Here is a 20134-nt window from a genome sequence, read left to right as displayed (position 1 = left end):
TATTTGCAGTGATGTATTTGCAGTGATGTGAACACAGTTCCCAGTTTAAGAATAAGATCCCTGCTATATTTTGGAGTTTGAATTACTGACCTGTGATTTGTTGAAGTCAGACAGGACCAGCCCACCCCCATGCTCAATCTGCTGCACAGCATAGGACCGGACGAAAGGTACCGTCTCTATTTCATCTGTATCACAAATGACAACGGATTTTACAGTCAAGAAATCGAATGAGCAAACAGTAAGTATGCAGATTCTCAACACACTGTGCAACCACTTTAGCTCACAAACACGTAAAAACAAGCAGCGCTGAAACTTGAACAATTTTTCAATTAATAACATTTAATTTCTACCAAAAGCAAGGTAAAAGAACAAAAAATAACCATGAGAATAATAAGTTGTCATATAAAGATGGAGGCATGATTTTTAAAAAGCTCAAGCTTATGGGGGCAATGCCATACATAAATGCAAAAACTGAAGAAAACAACAATTCTGATATATTCAAAGAACTTAAAGATAGACTGAGAAACCAATGGCTAGTACAAACATACACAAACAATAACTAAGCAACAGACAAAAGAACAAACATACAATAGGGGTCAAAGACTAAATAAACTGCTACGAGGGAAGAAGGAGCTGGTCATGACAGAGAAATAGAAAGATACTATGTTAAATAATGGGACAAAAGATGGTTCTTGAAACTGACTTTAAATTTGCCAAAACATAAAGAACCTTGCATGCACAGATTACACAAACTAACACACCGCTTAAATAACAGAATCCGGAGTAAAATTAAGAACATGCGAAACATCTCTGCTTTACTCTTATGACTCAACAGTAAAGAAAATCTTTTTGAAGCTACAATTTCTCGAATGTATTATTTTGCGCTTGAAACTATTTGATAATTTACCATGACTGTCAATTCACAGACATTATTCCCACTGCTAGGGGAAGTACCAAGCTTTCAGCATAGAACGTTGCAGTTGAGTTCATAACAAGTCCTAACAAGTCCTAACAATTCCATCACACCACATCCAGTCCTAAGTCAAGTCAAAATCTCTTCAAATGAAGAGTGACGAAGGCATTCCTTTGTTATTGCTAATCCCCTGTTACTTTTAACTGGACATGCAAATTAATATATAATTTACCTGTGACTCGACTTTGGACTTAACCGCAATACTGATTCGCTTCGAATCAGTTACAGGAAATTATCAAGATTTGTAGGAAATTATGACAATTTAGAGAATGGGCCTGATTACATGGATAACCACAAAACTTTACCTGGCCCTTCTCCGCTGCTTTCATCCATTGACTCTGATGACGACGTCTTTTCTTTCGGTGGGGACTTCTTCACCTCTCCATGCGTCACCAGAAAAGCGTGGTTGCGGAACAGAGTGGCTTGCTTGGGTACGGGGCCCATGTGGGCGGCCATGGGGTGGGCCTCCTCTGTGTGCGATTGCTGCTGCTGCTGTTGGCGCTTGCGTGGTGAGCGGCGGGGACTGGTGCCGGGTTCAGGACTTGGGGTGACTGCAGCTGCTAAATAGAAAAAGAAGAACCAAGTATCACATCAACAGACTGCATCATATACTTCTTTCTTTCAAATCACATAGCTTGCTATCATTTAGAAGAAATGTATTAGCTCAAACCAGCACCCGCTGGAGACGTCACCACATATAGTACAGATTCCAACAATTAATTTCTAACTCTACGAGTTAAAGGCGGAATCATTTGCTTTACATGCATGTTGTTCGTCTCCAATAACACCACTCAAAATCCAAAGAAAAATGTTCAAAACCTCACCTTTTATAGTTTTAGCTCAGCGGATATTACACTTTTCGAGTGAAAACCATGAAATAACAGTGAAAACCATGCACAACCTTTTAATCACAAAACACAATTTCGTCCATATCACTCTGTGTTGTCAAAAATCAGTATATTAACTGATCATTGGAAATCAACTACTTTTCATGATTTCTTTTAAATGGCAGCAAGCCAGACGGAATAATTTCACGAGGTGTTCAGTACCGGTATGATCTTTAATCCAAGTAAGCTTTTCTTTTTGATAATAATTCGGTTGGTTAATGCAAATGATCCTATATTGTATATGCCTTTAATCAGTTCGTGTCGGAGGCCGTGTTAACACACACACTGGCTGTTTTTATACACAGGCACAGCTGACGGGTTAAAACGTCAAGATTGCCTCGACTCGCCTCAGGGTGACTTCTAAACAAGCAAATCCCTTGTGTCTTTTTTACACACACACAAAGTCCTTGAAATCAGTGGAGGCGGGCCGTGTGTTGATCTTGAAGTGGCCGCTCCACACAGCCTATTGTTCTACAATTTACGCTCCGTTGCACACCTGGAGTGTTGAACAATATGAGGTTTCGGCAAGAAATATTGTATAAACACTGTTGAAATGACTCTTGCGAATCAGTATTTGTGGCTTTTGGCTGTATATCAGAAGTTGGCTGCTATATTTTGCCTTTTTAATTTTCGGCAAAAATAATCCCAGCACGAACTGGTTAAGGACATATTTTCACCAACTAGTTTATATATGCATAAGAAGTAGCAAACTCATCCCTTTATAGTGACATATCACTTAGTATGTCATTGGCATGACATTTCATGTTCTTAGTGAATTTCTTTTACTTCACAGCTCTACTCACCTTGAGCAGCAGGTCTGCCTCGTTTCCTTGGCGATGGAGTCTCTATCTTCTGCTCCTCTAATGGTGCCAGCTTCCGCTTGACTCCCTGACGTGACGGGGTCGTCTTCTGTGGTTGCCGTGGCGATTTCTCCAATCCGCCACTGCTTGGGCTCTCCAGGAGGCGGGAGCGAAGCCTGGTGCGCTTGCTGTACACGATGTTGTCTGGCAGTAGATGGTGTTGAAAGATATTTAGAAAAACAAGTTGGTTAAGCTTGTCGGATCCAATCGACAAACACTGAGAGAATGACTACTTGAAAAGTAGGGATTCCATTCTCAAGTTCCCCTCAAACAGACACTTGCATATCATTGCCAGGTGGCAAAGTCAATTTGCTACATGGGTTTGTTCACATTCACATCAGATAAAGTCAGTGCACAAGGGAACAAAACTCTGTTAAAAAAAGACTATGTTTGAAATCACTTCTACTTTTTGTAGTTGATTCCATTTTCCACACATTTCATCAAATCAAATCATCATACTACTGGATGCGCTTTGAGAAGTTTCTCAAGGACATTAGTAGGTTACAAAGACCAAAAAACTCATCGTAACTCAGATGAGTTGCCAGGACAGTATGAACACATTTAACAAATTGTAAGTTTCCTGAAATCATTTATAGTTACGATATGTTATCCATCATAATTTCATTATTTTTTTAAAGTTGAACAAAGAAATTAACTGGAGCGGGTTGGAACAACCGGATTGCCGTTCTGGTGCTCTACCAAGTGAGCTATCCAGCTCTATGTTAGCAGTTCCCCATTTTGTCAAGGTCTTTGTTCAAGGCGCGCTAGTCAGAAGCCATTAGTCCGTATGCAACACAGCCAGCAGGGGTGTGAGTGACCGCTGATAAAAATAGCTGAAAACAGCTGAAAAAGGTGTAAAAAAAGCCGAACTTAGGAATTCACCTATACTTTTGTACACAGCAAGTCAGGGAAAATGCTGAAAAAAACTGAAATCCAAAACAAAAAAAGCTGAAATCAGCTTTAAAGCTGAGGTTTCACACCCCTGAGCCAGGGATCACACCCAATGTCATGATGCTAGCAACACTGGCAATGCTGCAAACCTGGGAAATAGCAAACAGGGATTACTTCACGAAATTGACTCCAGCCCTGATTATGAGCATTGTTGATGGGAAAATCATGACTAAAAACACCAAACTCTCACCTAGACTGATGAGATTGCCGCCGCTGGTGCTGCTGCTGCTACTAGCACTGCTGACTAGAGTAGCTGCTTGGTCCTTGGTCAGAATCACATGACGTCTCTCATATCTAATGTTGAATTGAAAAATGATGCAAAAAACACACTTCAATTTTGGCAAAAGCCTTGAGATGGAGGCCTTTTAGACCTTTATTGGCTCAAAGACTGTTAAATGCCGAACTTCTTCACCATATTATGCATGTCTAAGTGCAGAAGACAATGAGTTAGCTATTAGAAAAGTGTGGAATGGGAGTTACTGTTTATAACATTGGATATTCCACACTAGAACATCTTTTTAACAAGCCCAGATTTTACTCTCTTTTTTTCCAGGAGAAGATATTAAGGTTTATCTTCAAGTAAACTTGAATCCTCGATGCTGATTGATCGATCCATGGCAACACACTATGCTACATAAGCCCATGTAGCACGGTCCGCTTATCACGCTATTCTAAGATGCCCACGCCATTCCTGCCGCAGAAAGGTGTAGTAGGAAAACCAGTGTACAGCACATGGTTTGTTTTGCACCATAACTAACTGTGCCTCAAGTTTGCTTGAAGATAATTGTGTTTTCCCACTCGGACTCGTGGCACACGGAAAGAGAAGTGCTTCTGCGTCCCACATACCAAACAGCCTTCGGCCTCCAGCCCCATGTGGGACACAGACGCATTACATTATACCGTGTTCCACTCGCACTCGTGGAATAACTAATATTATCACTTTTTTTTTGGAAACTATGGACCATTTCTCAATAGACAATGTACAGACATACACTTCAGGGCAAGCTCTACAAAGAGAAAGGTTGCCAAACTTTCATTTAAGTGAGACTTTTCTGAGCAATTTCCACAAACCGTCAGAGAAGTATACTTCGTTTTTCCAGTTGCCTCATTTACCTTGCAATGTATTCAGCAACCTCAAGATTGCCTGGGACAATTGTTTCATTTAATTTGGCCCTTTGATGTCCAAAATTGAGTCTATGAAAAGTGGCTGCAGCCGCTAGCCAGTGGCTTCCATAGGTTCGCGTGTTATTTCTGGCCGTAGCCAAGTGATTCATACACTGCCTTAGCCATGAAGAATATGCCATAAATTCCAACAAATTTCAAATGGAAATTGCAATCAAACAATCTCATATTTATTTTTTTTATTTCTTCTTTATACTGGGTGGCCCATTCAGTCCTTTTATCAGAACTGATCTCCCATGGGTCCCAGTAGGATTAATAATACAATAAAAACATAACTTGAACATTAAAATTGAAACTGATAAAAACAAATACATGCGTGTAGCCTATATTTAACATTGCACAGCATGAAACGTTATTTTAAAAACGGAGAGCATAAAAATTGCTTGAAATTGAGCGTCAAAAATGTACCTTACAATTAGCCGGGGACAAAAAATAAACATTAAAATCAATATCATCTAGCAGCTATAGTGCCCAACAAAAGGTACATTATTCAATCCCTCAGACCATTGTTGATGATCAAAATAATAAAAAAAATCAATAACAAAATCACCAATAGCCCAGGTAGTTAGTCAAAGACTCTTAACTATTTGAGACATAAGCAGCCCAACAGACAACTAACTCACCTGGACGTTTCATGGGAGATTGTCTGCTCTATGACATACCCGCTGGTATTTGCATCCGGGTCTTTGTAATATCCTACCACGATGCCTGCACAAAGACATTAAAAATATTAACTTTAACTGATGAAATATATGCCCAGCAGCTCAATATCAATTGGATGTGATAACTCCAGTCAAGGGTCACCGAGCTTTGAATCACTGTATCCTAGTGAGGGGCTGCCAAAGTGAGTACCTGCAGGCAAAGTTTACAGTTTAGATGATTCAAGAGTTGCAAATTACAAGTCAATCACAAGTCACATCACAAGACAGGGGCCAATTTCATAGAGCTGCTTAAGCACAAAATTTGCTTAAGCACAAAAAAGTTTTGCTTAATAAAATCAGGTTACCCACCAAAACTCCATGCGATTGTTATGCTAAGTAAACAACAACTAAATACCAGTCACAAGCAATGTACATCACATGGAGTTTTGGCCGGTAATGTGATTTTACTAAGCAATGTTTTTTCGTGCTTAAGCAAATTTTGTGCTTAAGCAGCTCTATGAAATTGGGCCCAGGTCACAAGCAAGTACCTGCATAGTAGTAGCCGTCAGCATCTTCAGCCATGACACTTTGACCTCTGTTCAGCCACTCCTTGATGATGATGTCACGTTCGTTGACTGTGCGGTGATCCCCGTCATCAAACTCTATCACAAATCTGATCATACAATAAACTTTTGTTACCCACAGGGCTGTGCATTTGTCCCAAAAAAAATTAGGTATTTGATTATTCTAACTTACACTTGATCAATTATCCGAATATTCAAAATGTGCTGATCAGGTTTAATACGTGCCAGCCTGTTTGGATTTGCGTCTCCCTATGGTTGTCAAAAATTGACACTTATTTTGTCCATGCCAACTTTGAATACAGTATTAAATGCAATATTTGTTTGCTAAAACTAGCGGGGGTGCCGCGCGAAGGTGGAGTCCTAAAGCCCTCAATTGACATATTTTTGTAAAGGGGTTCATTACACAGTTAAGTTTCGAAATGCATATTCATATCGTACAAATCCGTACGATCGACAGTTAAAGGATTATATACTAATGTAGTACTTTGACCTCAATTTGCATGTTGACCCCAAGTGGGCTTGGTAAACCTTGGTGAAAAAATGTTGCCACATTTTTCATCATCAACGCTAGGTTTTGCGTTAAAGCAATATGTTTTGGAATGTTTTCAAAGAGAGAATATTGTAAGATTTCACTATTCAAAGTGCAAAGAAAGAAATTTGCCAAAAAGCAAATGAAATCAAAGCACAGGACCTGCATACACTGGATACCTCTCCTTTAAACCTTGCATTTTGCACTCCCGCACACTCCTCAGGCCTTTTACAAAAAACGTGACACACTGACAGACAACCAAGGATCCTTTAATATAGGATGGATATGCTAAACTGCATAAGTGCAGCAGTGTGTCTGTAATATTTATGAGACAGACTCCTATAGATTAAACAACAGCAGCAAAAGGGTACAAGCAAAGCTGCTTTCATTTTGTTTTCACCAAAATATTTCTCTGCTGACCAGCTCCAATTGAAATTATACCCTCCAAATTTTTAGGCGCAGAAACAGCTAAAGAAATGATTGCGTCTCTCCGTTGGTTACTAACAAACTTCAGCAAATGCCTTTTTTTGGCAATCAATCACCTTGTCCCTCTGCAATAACACATGCTTCAGGTCTCCGCTGACCAGCTACCACTTTATTGCAGTCGTGAAAAATTGGGTCACTAGGTCACTCATTTCGCATTGGGGCTAGCACTGTACTGCACACAAATTGGGTGTTCCGCATGCTATAAAACACTCCATGCACCAACTGACGTTAAACAAAATATTGGGAATCCTTTTCAACTGACAGGCCAACCACGTGAGTAGCTGTGCATTATAAGAACAGACTTTTCCACATGTACATGCCTTATAGGCTCTATAGTTGGGCCGCAGCTTCCGAAATCATTTTGAGCTTGTTGAAATCCATCCTCACCTTGACAGCTTATCCTGATGGTGAATCGTGCCTGGATACCAGAAGCCATCCAGCCACTTGGTGTAAACCTTCAGCCCAGGGAGAAGCAGAGCAACCTCCCCCTCAGCTATTGGTAGAGTCTCACCTGCTGGAGGTTCAAACAGTGTGTCCCGGGGGAAGGAAGATGAGGGGTCAGAGGTTAGTGGCTTGGTCAACTGCTGTGGAGGGGTGGAGGGCCTCCCTAGGCTTGCTGGGGATGGTGCTCTCTTCTTTGTGGTGCCTCTTGCTGAATAAAGCAAACAAATTTACAAAAAGACATTTACATTTCCATTTTTGGTTTAAACACAGAAAATTATAAACTGGAACAAGATTCAAATCTTAACTTTCTAAATGCTGAACTGCAAACTTAGCTGTCCAGCATCTACAAAAGTCCAAATTTACTCACATATTTTAAGAGTGAAGTTAATTCTTGCCGAGAAGTATCTCATGCAGACAGTATTGATAAATATGCACTTGAAAATTGTGATTTACATCACCCCAACGCAAAAATTCCATCTTATGAGCACGTGAAAATTGTTATAAAGTTACAGATTTTCTGGTCATTCATCTCAAAATAATGTCACTTCAACCAAAATTGCAACCATTTGTAGATTTAACAATGTGTAAAAGCAGAAAGGCTGATTGCGGTACCTTTGCCTCTGGATGATCTTGGTGTACCTCTTTCTGGGTCAGGTGACATTCTAGGATCATCTTGTACATCCATTTTCTCCCCGGTGGCCTGCTGTACATCTTCTTTACTTGGTGCACTGGCAAGAGATTCCCTTCTTGTTTGTAGTATCTGAGGCTCCAGTTGTGGCTCCTCTCGAGGGGAATGTTCAGGTGTTGGTTGCTCAACTGATGTCTTCTTGGATCCTCCAAGGGACAACTTGCCAACTCCAGAGGTTGCAGCCACCGAGTCTTGACCCTTACCCTCTGACCTCCTTGTTGACCTCTGGACTTCCTCGCCCGAACTGGCAGATGGCGATCTGGTGACAGGGGCTGTAACTCTTGCAGGTGTTGAGCATGTCCTTGGGATGGATCTCCTGTCGCTGGTATCCTGCTCAGATTGGACCGATGATGCCCTGGAAGATCTTCTTCCAGATGGAGAAGACGGGGGATGGGGTGATGAGGAGGAGATGGCTGTTTTGTCCTTTGTTTGCCTCCGCGATAGTTTCATTTCAGTACTCCTGCCAGGGGATCTATCCTCTCTGCCTGTTTCCTTCACAGGGACACTCTCCTGTGACAGCTGCACAAGTTCAGCAACCTCTGAGGCAGGTATAAGTCTTTCATGAGTTACAACCTCCTCTGGAGTCTTGGCCTCTCCAGCATCTTGTAAGGACAACCTCTGTGCAAAACCATCGCCCTGTTGATGATCTACCTTCCGTCTTGGAGTCTGATATGGTTTTTGAAAAACTGCTGTAGGATCTTGATCTGGCTGATGCTGGATTTCATCTCCACTGCCTGATGAAGTTCTCGTCAGGGAAGGTGGTTTACTTGTCCCTCTGGTGAATGAAACCCTTCTAGGAATTGAAGGACCTGCCACTCCTGGGCTCGGCACACCACCACCTGCTTTTCTTTCATTCCCAGGGCTTTTGTCAGAGCCGGGGGAGCTCAGACTCTTATTCAAGCTAGGGGTGCTCTTGTCTGAACCTGGAGAGCTCACAGTCTGCTTGCTGAGGGAGCTGCCAGTCCTGGAGATGCTCGAGAAGCTACTGTGCTTGGACAGTGTCCCTCCACTTCCGCTGAGGGTCCTGACCAGACTAGGCGTGGAGCTGGATGTCTTGGAGTACATGGAGCTGACATCAGCCAGAGATCCAGAGGTCAGAGAGCTGATGGAACGAGACGGAGAGGGAAGATCCAGACTATCCTCATCCTCTACTGTTTCAACAAGGGGTCCAACTTGTTCCTACATGAAAACATCAAAAGATTTACGATTTAAAATCTTTGGGGTAAGGAAACACACAGAACATAACAGCTCAAACAGCTCAATCAAACATAACAACTACCTCTATCTGCCCTCACAGGTACCCGATTACTCCTAGGTGGGGAGAAGCAATGAGTGACCAAGTGTCTTTTATTATTACTATTATTAATTATTTCTGGTAATGAAACCAAGGATTCCTCAAAAGCGCCCTAGGCACTGTAGCTCGCAAGCCTGAAGAAACCTGTAGAGAGTAGACAATGAGAAGTAATGACAGTTTTAGAGGTGGGAGGAAAACCCCAGAAGAATATTCTGAGGAAAACCCACAGAATCAGGCAGGGACTGAAAACCCAATCCACATATTGGCACAGGCGGGATTCGAACCCGGGTCACAGTAATGGAAGGCGGGGAAAGAACCTGACTTGCCCAAGGACACATGCATCACAATCTCAGGCTGGACTCGAACCCACCATCAGCAGAATTACCCACAACATCTCCAGTTCCATGCATGAGACCACGAGCCCCAGCAACATAGTTGGCAAACCTGAGAATTACACCTGCTGGTAATAAATATAAGGGAGAAGTTTTAAACACACCTGTGGAGGTTAACTTACCCGTGTTTCCCAGGTCTTGATCACTTTCCCGTCCACGATGATTTTCTCGTGTATGAGCCGGTACTCCGTAGTTTGCCGGACGATGTGCCGGCGTGGAAGGGGAGGATCACTGGCAGCCTGCAGTTGATACAAATAAAATGACGGGCAGCTGTCAATCCTTTCAAACAAACTAGAAGTATGTCTAAAATCTGCACAAAAATGAAAAGATCAGGCATTCCTTGTTGTATTGGCTGTAAATGACTATTCCACAGTTCATATGCCAATTTATCTCCAACATTTCTCCCACGTTAAGACTTTTACCAGTATTATCACTACCGGGTATTACCAGTCCTATCACTTGTTAACTTTTCGATTATTTCTTACTGGTTTCTCTTCTTTCTGAGATTGCTTTTTACGCGGTGACCTCCTGAACTTGACCCCTTTCTTCTCCCTAGGCTGATCTGGTTGGAAGTCCGGGGAAGAATCATCTTGCTGGGCCTGAAGGACTTGCTGAGAGGCCAGCCGTTGCCGACCTGACCCCGGCCGTCTCCCACGTGTTGAAGACGTCTTGACGATGGGCCCTGTTTTTGAGCCAGGAAGACTCCCTCTCTTGGGAGTCGTCCTGCTTGCCAGTCCAGATGCTTCCAAGATTTCTTGAACAGGAGGAGTCTTCTCCTCTCCTGGAGTGGGGGCTTCTTTTCCTTTGTCCCTTTTCTGTCGTTTTGGTGTCTCGCGAGTTGTCGATCCTGGTGTTGTTGCACTCCTAGTAGTTTGTGGTGCAGCAGCAGCATGTTTCGTAAGATGTGTTTTGAGTTGTGGTAGTGGAGTTGTTGGATCTCTGGAGGGTGGTGGCTTCGACCCAGCAGCCCGAGAATCCTTCTTCATCGGAGAGGGAGTCTTGTTGGACTGGGAGTCCGAAAAATCATATGGATCCCTGGGACCAGGAGGCCTCTCTCTCAGTCCCCTCTGCTCAGCTTCTTCAAGCCTCTTCTTCTTAGCTGATCCTCCTCTCCTTCCCTTCCTGTCCTCCGGTCTATCTTCCTGCAGTTTCCTCTTCTGACCGCTTCTTGTTAACCGACTGCTTAGGGCTGGCATCTCCGATTCCTGTTGCCTCTTTTCTGGTGTCTTTTCTCTAGCCTTCTTGCGACCCTTTTCAGATTGACCCTCCGGCTCGGCTGTCAGTGTCTCCCTGCCTCCTGTCATCCGTTTACCCGTCTCCTCTTTTCTCCCAGTTTTCCCACTTGTGTCTTCAAGTTCCTCCTCCTGGTAGTAGACAGGAATAGTTTCCTCATCCTCATCTTCAACCTCGGCCTGTTTCTGTTGTTCAGACAATTCAGGTTCTTGGGGATGCCGGCTTGCTGTACGAGGGTGTTCTTGAGACAAGGCGAAAGGGTCATCGCTGGAACCAAGTAGAAAACAGTTGGTTCAAACATCTAATATCACATCTTCTTTCCATGCTCGGATTTGAATTTTTTTTTCACAAATTAAAAGAATTATTTCAGAGCCTAAATACCATAAACTTCCAGAATGAATTAGTTATACTTTTATTAAATTAACACAGTTAATCGATATTTTCTAAAAACAAACTTAAATCCTCCTACCTTTCACTGTACTTCACTCTTCCATTCCTCGATGCTTGACCTTTGACCTTTATCTGGCTAGCAGCCATCTTGGTTTCGTGCACCTTGGAGAAGACTGATGTGGACTTTTTACTAGGGCTCTCATGAGCTGCTTTCAAGAGCTGTGCAGCATCAGAAGGTCCTAAAGAAACAAAAATAAAAATAAAAAAAGGGATTCTCAAAGGCCAACACAATCAATTACAAAAAGTCTGGCATCTAAGAAAAGGATTTTCATGGGTCTTGTTGCAACCAACAGATATGTCTGACATGCATAGCTGATAACAACAAATGGACCAGGAGACACTGATTGACGTTGCACAAGAATCCCAACAATGATCTGCTGAAGCTACAAAAAAATCGACAAATGAATTTTGGACTGTATGAGCAAACTTGTAATCATATTTGCACTTTTATACACAACTTGTCCATAATTCAGAATGAGGAAATTACATCACCACATTACTTACGTTCCAGCTGAAAGACTGGTGTCTCTGAACCATCCTGGGTCTCTGGCTCTATATCTGCACCGAGAGTCAGGGTGCTTGACCGTATTAGCTTTGGGGCATCAACCTAGTGGACAAAACAGTAAGTATCAAAACTTTGGAAAGGACACACAAGAGAAACTAAAGCATTATGAATTTGGGAATACTCCCTTCGCATATGGTATGTTTCAGTTTCATGACTTCTGGCTATTGACCCAGAACAAAGACATTGGCAAATTGTCAGCACCAATTTAAACATAACAAACACAACAAGAACACTACATCTTTTACGAATACTACATCTTTTACGAAAATCAAAATACGCATTGTTACACCTCTGTCTTGAATACTGTATTTTCATTGGCCTAGGACGATCACGTTTTAAGTTTATAAAAAGTCATGGCACACTCCCTGTGGGATATCATATCACGTAATATGACTTTGTACGTACAGTGTGAAACGCTTATATCGTTGGTACCCACGCTATTTTCACCATGCTTTCACACATGAGTGGGAGCAGCGAACTAGCAGACGATCAGCTGTTTCGAGCACGCGACATGCATGTGAGTTGACGCTCGATTGTCATGATTGTTGTGTTTACTGATGTTTGTTTTCATGATTTTTAAATCAATATCCAAAGAATTCAAGACAGAGTTATAACAAAACAATTGTTGATTGGTGTGATATGGGATATGACATTTTGAACACCCAAGGGATGCATAGCACCATATGCACCCCTCGGGTGTTCAAAACGTCATATCCAACATCACACCATTGAACAATTGTTAATTGTATCATGAGGTATGTATCTTGATACGTATTGTATCACGGCACATACCTGTGCAGTGGTTGATGTGGCAGCCGTTTGCTGACCCTGCTGCCTATCTGGGCTCTCATCCATGATGGGCGTGCTGTGTCTGATTGGCTGACGGGATGACGACCGTTCCTTCTGGCGGTGAGCCAAGGAGGGCAACGTCACGCCCCCAGCGGGCCTTAATCCCCCCTGTGTAGGGAGGCTCAGGTGGAAATCAATGCCTGCATGTAAAGCAATAGAACAAAATTGAAGTTCAGCGAGATTTCAAACAGCAAATAAAATAATTCAAATTCAGTGCATCAACAGTGCACAACATGCCTTTTTTTTCTACCAGATGTTATCAGAACACTCTGCTGTACATGGAAGTTGATCAATACTCATGAAACGTTGTTAACGATACCAATCCCTGTTGATGTCAAGTTTTGCTCACATGGCTAAAATTTGATAACATCTGATCATGCCAAACAACGAAGTCCAACTCACTGGAGAATTCAGCAGGGTCTGCACTTTGTGATTCTGGGCCTGGTATGGCCAAGCTGACACTGTGTTTTGGATCATCTGCCCGTGATTGGGCATCTGTCCGTGATTGGGCATCTGTCTGTGATCGGGCTCCATTTCTCTCGGCTTCTGGAGTTCTCATACTCGCTCTGAGAGGGGCCTCCACTCCAACATCTGAAAGACACAACATGACAAGAGGAAATAACGATTCAATTACAAAGACAGATACCATTATGGGCTCCGTGCGCAAACAAGAGAGGGCGCTTTGTGACCTCTTTCAAGAGCCCAGGGGACCAAGACACACTGAATGTAGACAAAGTCATATAACTTCGCCTGGGCATCAGGTGCCAAAGGCAATGCATTCGATTGTCTCTCCCAGTGGTCTCCCCCAACTCTCCCTTTTTTACCGTTGAGGGGGTACTTCTGCACAGAGCCCATAACTACTTGTGTCAAGGCACAAAGTCACCATTTACTCTAATAGTCCCGGATTCTTCAAAATCCACTGAGTAGATTTTAAAAGATATTGCAGGATTGTGGCAGGTAGATCCCAGCTGCCATTACATTACTCAATGCCCCGTGGAAAGTGCAAAGAATGTGCCCTTATCTTCCTGCACAATTTTGGAAGTCCTTGCGAAAATACCTGGCCCATTACAGTTAACAATTCAGGCTAGCAAGGGTTCGAATTGAGTTAGTTGATCTACAGTTTTCAGGGTTTGACTTTAGCAGTAACCCTGCAAGCCAAATGCTAGTCAAAACTGCAGCGGGCTAGTCAAACTATTCCTATTCCTTTTTTTTTTTTTTATAATTCACATTCGAACTTCTTGTTTGTTTCAATCAATCACCATCTTCATATGCAAATAATAATAATTAAACACTTCATCAGATTGGGTCACTTTTGTTTGCATACGCACATTCATCCTACTAATAACTGCTGCTGCTTGAACACATGGCACAAATGGGATCTGTTTATTAAAAACACTGACAAGATTGCCTCAGGATATATGTTTTACATGTAAGTACATCGTTGTTTATGCGACACTCTATTAAAAAAAAACATGTGGACTGGTGAAAATGCCCACGGGCTAGTTAAGAGTCTGTTTCAGTAGCCCGGCTGAATAGTGAAAAAAAAAAGTTAAGGTCGAACCCTGGTTAACTATGCTTTGTGCTTAACTGTCTTCACTGTTATAGTCACCTCTCTTGTCTCTCTGTAATTCTTTATCATTTTCCTCTTTCTTCTTGGCATCGGATGATGTAGTTGTGGAGGAGGAGGTAGCGTCCGTGTAGCTCATCAGGGTATGAGCAGCCGCTGCTCCTCCTTGAGTGGTTGAGATTGCTGTTGCCTCCTCAGGATGCTGAGGCACTGAGGTTGTCGATAGAGCTGGATGAGCTGAGGTGTGCATTGGAGGATGTTGCACTGCAGAAAGAGAAGATACTTACAGTAACCTTAGAACACCTTCAACAACAGAGAAACGTTCTTGTTTTGTGATTCTTGGATGTGCACATCAACATTTTTGACAGTAAGGCAAGGAGAGCTAATGTAGGAGTTTACAAGCTTTAGTCATTGCAACCATGAATGACAATTTCAGATCTGGTTGGTAGAAGCCTGGTTTAACAGAACTTGGAAGATGTTATATGCCTGTACCACAGCCCATCAACAAGTATTTAGGAACAGCAAAAATGGACAAGCACGTCAAACACCACATGACAGTACACCTGATCACCTTTATAACTGCAAAGTAAAATTCTTTGCAATTCTCTCTGTAATCTGTCCATCTCCACCATTTTGCAATTAATGCAGCCTTAGATGCTGATTTTTCTGAGACTAAGTCGCAAACAAGCACACTACGGCTTATGTGAAAGTCACTCAGATATACTTGACACTTTCTAGCTGGGTCATTCTATAAATAAAGTGTGTCAAAGTGTGACATTTTTTTTCAGTCCCTGTTACCTTGGTACTTTGTAATTTGTCATTCAAGTATTGTTTAGAATTACTCCTAATGATTTTTTATTTGTTGGGTCGGTTGTTTGCTATTCGTAATCACTCTTGGAGGACGACTACATTAAGGACTCTTTAAGGAGTGCACCAGAATTATAAAATCATAGCAGGGTTCACCCTTTTTTCACTAGCTAGCCGGAATAGTGAAACAGACTTATATCTAGTCCATGGGCCTTTTCACTCGTCCCCAATAGAACTTTTAAATTTTTGCATCAGGCGGACTACTTAAGGAATGGTTTTGACTAGACCGCCGCTGTTTTTACTCGCATTTGGGGAACGAACTTCCGCTATTGGTCGAACCCTTCATAGATGTCAGATGAAACAGGGACACACACAATATTTGACCCCAAATTTATGGAATGACCCAGCTGTAAAACCTCAGCTGTGAGGTACGGCTTACCTGCATAGCTGCTCCCTCTCTGAGTTCCCTCCTCAAAAGCTTCAGCCTCTGTATCTGTCTGGGTTGCTGTGTAGTGCAGCATCCACTCATCAGACGACCCTCCCCTGCCAGCTTGCCTTGACACCTCTCCCTCCTTCACATCTTCCCCATGCCTCCTTTCTTGTTTTTCTCCAGATGAGAGTGACGAGGAGGCTATGGTTGGCTCCCGTTGGCCGGTCTCTTTCGTCTTGAGTTGTGTCAGTCTTGTTGGCGTGTCTTGGTGGGGTTGCGGGATAGCTGGTTGGTGAGTTGCTGGCTTGTCTGGCACTGACGGTTGTTTCTGTTGTTGGAACTTTGAAGTGGATGTTGGATCCTCTGGGATGTCTCTGGCAGGCTGATGAACACATAACCAAGAGTCACAAAGACAAAACAATTTACAAAGAGAAAAATGATGTACAATACTTCATAAACTGCAACTGTTTATCTTCCTTCACAATCTATACACACAGCTTGATATGATTCAAATGGTGGAATTTGATTTGATTGAAATTGTGGATTATTTTTTTTAAATACAAGAAACTTTCTTTAATTTAAGTGTGACAAGCTTATTAGCAGTTTATATAGTTTATATAATTAGGAAACAGCAGGGCTGAGATTGTCAATTTAAGAAAAGTCTGAAAACTGGATGAAAGGTCTGAAAGATGCATTTTTTATTGATAATGTCTTTCTCTCAGAATTCCAAAAAGTCTGAATTCAAGACAAAAGTCTGAAAAATCTCATGCATGAAACAGACTTTACAACTAACAGTTTCAGTACACAAAAGGGAAAGTCTAGGTATAAGACTCACATTCTAGACCCAGATGGAACACAAATCTAGCACTTGAATGACTAAACTTAGATAAAAACTAAGCAGAAAACGACAACTTCATCAGATACAAGAACTTCTTCATGAGTCTGCATCCAATGAAGAAGTTGTTCCCACAAAAGCTTTTGCAAGTTTTTAAAACTTTAGCTCGGAACAAAATTCCACCCTGAATGACGATGAATATATTCTTCACCTGGCTGAGGAACTCTTGTTGCTGCCCACCCTCCACTTTTCCCCTGGTTCTAGTTAAGGCGCTTACAGAGCGTGGTTTGTCAGAGATGTTGTCTCTGTCTTGTCTCTTTCTGCTTGACTCTGGTTCACCAGCCTCCAGCTTGGACTGCGTGGATGGGGGACGACTCCTTGAAGGCTCCTCCGAGGTTGTTGAAGTTGTCTGCTGACTACTTGGCTGCCAAGCCTATAAGGAGGAACGGTTCAAGTAAAAAAGCAACCCAGTATATCTTTCTCTTTTTTTTATGGTAACTGTATTTCACGATGGCGGATTGGCATATCAGTGATTAACACTCAAGCATAACGTCATCAGCAGCTACTGAAGTTAAATAATCAAAAACATGTACAGTACACTCATAAACAAGACACACAACTGGAAATTTCCTTCATATAGGTGAGTCCGAGCAGCACTGTACACTTGAGAGGCCCCTTTAATGGAGAAACAATTGTACATAAAGTATACTCTTGTACTAAGCAACTGCCCCGTGATGGATTATCTGAACAATAGCTAGCACAATGCTTTCGTCATTGAAGATGGCCTCCATGATATAAGTCATAGTGTGACCGGATTGGTTTATACATGGAAAGGAGTTTCAATGGAAGAAAACATGAGTATTCAGAGAAAAAGCACAAAAAGGGATCAAAATAGAAACATTGACATACAAGACTTTCTACTCATCTTTGATAAAACAAAAAGAAACGATGCGTTTAAATTGACATTTATTCTCCCAAGTACTTTTCAAAACACTTTTCATGCAGCCTCTCCAGTGTTACCACAAGCAACAACTTTCACAACAGACTCTGTCACAAGTAACTCCCTCAGCAGTGAAAAGGAAAGAGTGTGAATTTTGACATTTACTTGCTTTTGTTTAAGTTACTAACGCTACAGGCTGTGCAAAAGAAATTTGAAACAGGTTGCATATACACTGTGTTCAGTATGTGAAGTAGTGTATATTTGGGTGCTGTGGCCCAATGGTTAAGGTGTTCGACTCGTGTGCTGCGGTAGGTGGGTTCGAATCCTGATGGGGAACATGGTGCTTGTGTTCTTGGGCAAGGCATTTTACTACGATTGCCTCTCTCCACCCAGGTGTAGTAAATGGGTACCTGGTAGGAAGGAATTCCTTCAATGCTTGAGCGCCGTAATGGCAGCCATGCTAAAGCCAGGGTAATATTGGAACGCCAGGAGTGTCACTTCGTGACTGACATGTGCGCTATACAAGCAGCCAATATTATTATTATTATTACATGTACAACATACATCCCAAGGACAGCAAGACCAAGAAGAAGAACAGATTCTTTGTTGTCCTCAAAAGTACATCATTTATTAAGAATGGTCCTTGAACATAAGTCAGTGTGATAAGTCTGTGGAAGAGTTACATTATAGAAACGAAGGGACACACAATACCTTGTCCTCAGATGTAACGGTCAAATACAACTGTGAGCACAATATTATGTAATCCACACAGTGCTATACCTGGAATGACTCCAACTGCTGTCCTCTCATCTGGGCAGAGATTCTCCCGAAGGATTGCGAGGATTGGTCAGATGAGGACGTCGTTGTCTTGCTGCTGGTGCTGCTGCTACGTGACAGGGCAGCCTGCTCCTCCTTGTTCAGAACCTGCTGCCATTCTGGGATCTATACAAATCCAGGATTTATAAATCATATCATTTTCATCATTTTGAAACAGCTCATCTTTTTATGACTTGTGGACTTCACAGTTACAGGTTTATCAAAATCAGTTCCGAATTCCACGTATGGGGATGACATGATCAACTCTAATCAGGGGTGTGAGTGACCACTGATAAAAAGAGCTGAAAACATATGTAAAAGGCGTAAAAAAAACCAAACTTTGGAAATCTCCTATACTTTTGTACACAGCAGGTGAGGAAAAAAAGCTGAAACCCAAAACAAAAAAAAAGCTGAAATCAGCTTGAAAGCTGGGATTTCACACCCCTGTCTAATGCTGGTAAAAGGAAATTAGAATATAAAACAGTCTAAAAAGGGGCTGAATTATGGTGAACCTACTTGTACTGGTTGTTGGTGCAACATGAACAATGACCAACTTATCGAGGAAATATTTAAACTAACATTGTGCATCATTTACCAATGAGATGAATCAAGGAAAAAGATCCATCTCTTCAATCATCGTTCGAAAATGAGTATCTTTTTCACAAGTTGAAGGTGTGAGAATGTACCTAAAAAGTATACACAGATGTGACCTTTTTTTTTTTTATAAAACAGTTAAGAAGAAGCATTGACACACTAACTGACCCCATATTCATCATCATAGACTCCAGCACTCTTTGGTCTTTTGGCAGGATGAGTTGTCACGGCAACGTCATCATCATCCGGAATGCTGAGTTCCATTGGTTCTTCCTCTGTAAAGAAACGAACATTGTTCTGTTTAGATAAGGGAGTGTTGGGCGTGAAGGAACACTTCAGAGCATTACTTTTGTTCAAGGCCATCATGCCCGTCAGCTGAACAATGGCAATTTGGCGCTCAATGAGTCCAGTTATACGTGTAAAGGTACCATTAAGGAAACACGTTATCGTAATTTTTTCGCACGATGGGAGACATCGGTCATTAGGGAGACATTTTCATGTCTCCCTAATGTCACAGCCCCCTTTACAGGCACAATTTTGGTGTCGCAATTAATTTATTATTGTTGCTCGTGGTCTAATTAGTAAACATACCGAAATTTGTGGAAAAAGGACAAGGGAATATTGGGTTAGGGCACATTTAAGTTTAAAACATTTTGTGCACAAGTCTATGGGGATGTCTCCCAAATGTTCAATCCAGGGTAATTATTATTTTTATTATTATGTACATGTACACCAGGTAGACTTCTAGCTGTAAATAACTGATATTGTTATATTGTGTGCTCGGATACAGTAATTTCATTGGTCTAGGACGGCCACGTGTCTGGACAATAAAAATCCATGTCACACACTGAGGGCGATATCACATGCATTCATTGCACGCGTTGTGCGTGCTTGTGGAGCCTGCCGGCGCGCTAACTTTGTGCAATGAAAACTGCAACGTCAAACGCTAAGTCCCATGTCTGGCAGGACATCAAAACCTTCAGTTATTCAAAGGTTACATCACAGTGATTTAATTTTATTGCTTACACAGTAAGTTAATTACAACCATTTATCTTTTTGAGTTATTGGTACGATATAACAAAACAATTGTTGACTGCTGTGATGTGGGATATGCCATTTTAACCCCCTCGGTTATGC

General features: G+C 41.9%; 1 protein-coding gene across 6 annotated transcripts in view; it reads right to left on the bottom strand.

Annotated features, from left to right (window-relative positions):
- The window catches only part of LOC119740410 (TP53-binding protein 1-like), a 53625-nt gene that overhangs the window by 8352 nt on the left and 25139 nt on the right, over window positions 1-20134 (bottom strand). For 3 of the 6 annotated variants that reach the window (XM_038215704.1, XM_038215706.1, XM_038215708.1), the window contains 19 exons: window positions 19166-19272; window positions 18368-18529; window positions 16859-17080; window positions 15822-16194; window positions 14618-14839; window positions 13411-13599; window positions 12952-13148; window positions 12099-12201; window positions 11614-11773; window positions 10397-11411; window positions 10034-10150; window positions 8150-9404; window positions 7481-7745; window positions 6043-6167; window positions 5477-5561; window positions 3862-3965; window positions 2664-2864; window positions 1279-1533; window positions 91-185 (listed from right to left, as the gene is read on the bottom strand). In XM_038215704.1, the coding sequence (XP_038071632.1) occupies window positions 91-185; window positions 1279-1533; window positions 2664-2864; window positions 3862-3965; window positions 5477-5561; window positions 6043-6167; window positions 7481-7745; window positions 8150-9404; window positions 10034-10150; window positions 10397-11411; window positions 11614-11773; window positions 12099-12201; window positions 12952-13148; window positions 13411-13599; window positions 14618-14839; window positions 15822-16194; window positions 16859-17080; window positions 18368-18529; window positions 19166-19272 (5252 nt within the window). The remainder of the gene's footprint in view (window positions 1-90; window positions 186-1278; window positions 1534-2663; window positions 2865-3861; window positions 3966-5476; window positions 5562-6042; window positions 6168-7480; window positions 7746-8149; window positions 9405-10033; window positions 10151-10396; window positions 11412-11613; window positions 11774-12098; window positions 12202-12951; window positions 13149-13410; window positions 13600-14617; window positions 14840-15821; window positions 16195-16858; window positions 17081-18367; window positions 18530-19165; window positions 19273-20134) is intronic. The other 3 variants (XM_038215705.1, XM_038215709.1, XM_038215707.1) reach the window with 2 other exon arrangements.

This window comes from Patiria miniata, unplaced genomic scaffold (assembly GCF_015706575.1).
Source record: "Patiria miniata isolate m_02_andy unplaced genomic scaffold, ASM1570657v1 HiC_scaffold_5, whole genome shotgun sequence".
In the NCBI taxonomy this organism is placed as follows: domain Eukaryota; kingdom Metazoa; phylum Echinodermata; class Asteroidea; order Valvatida; family Asterinidae; genus Patiria; species Patiria miniata.
This window is presented reverse-complemented; position numbering and strand designations above follow the sequence as displayed.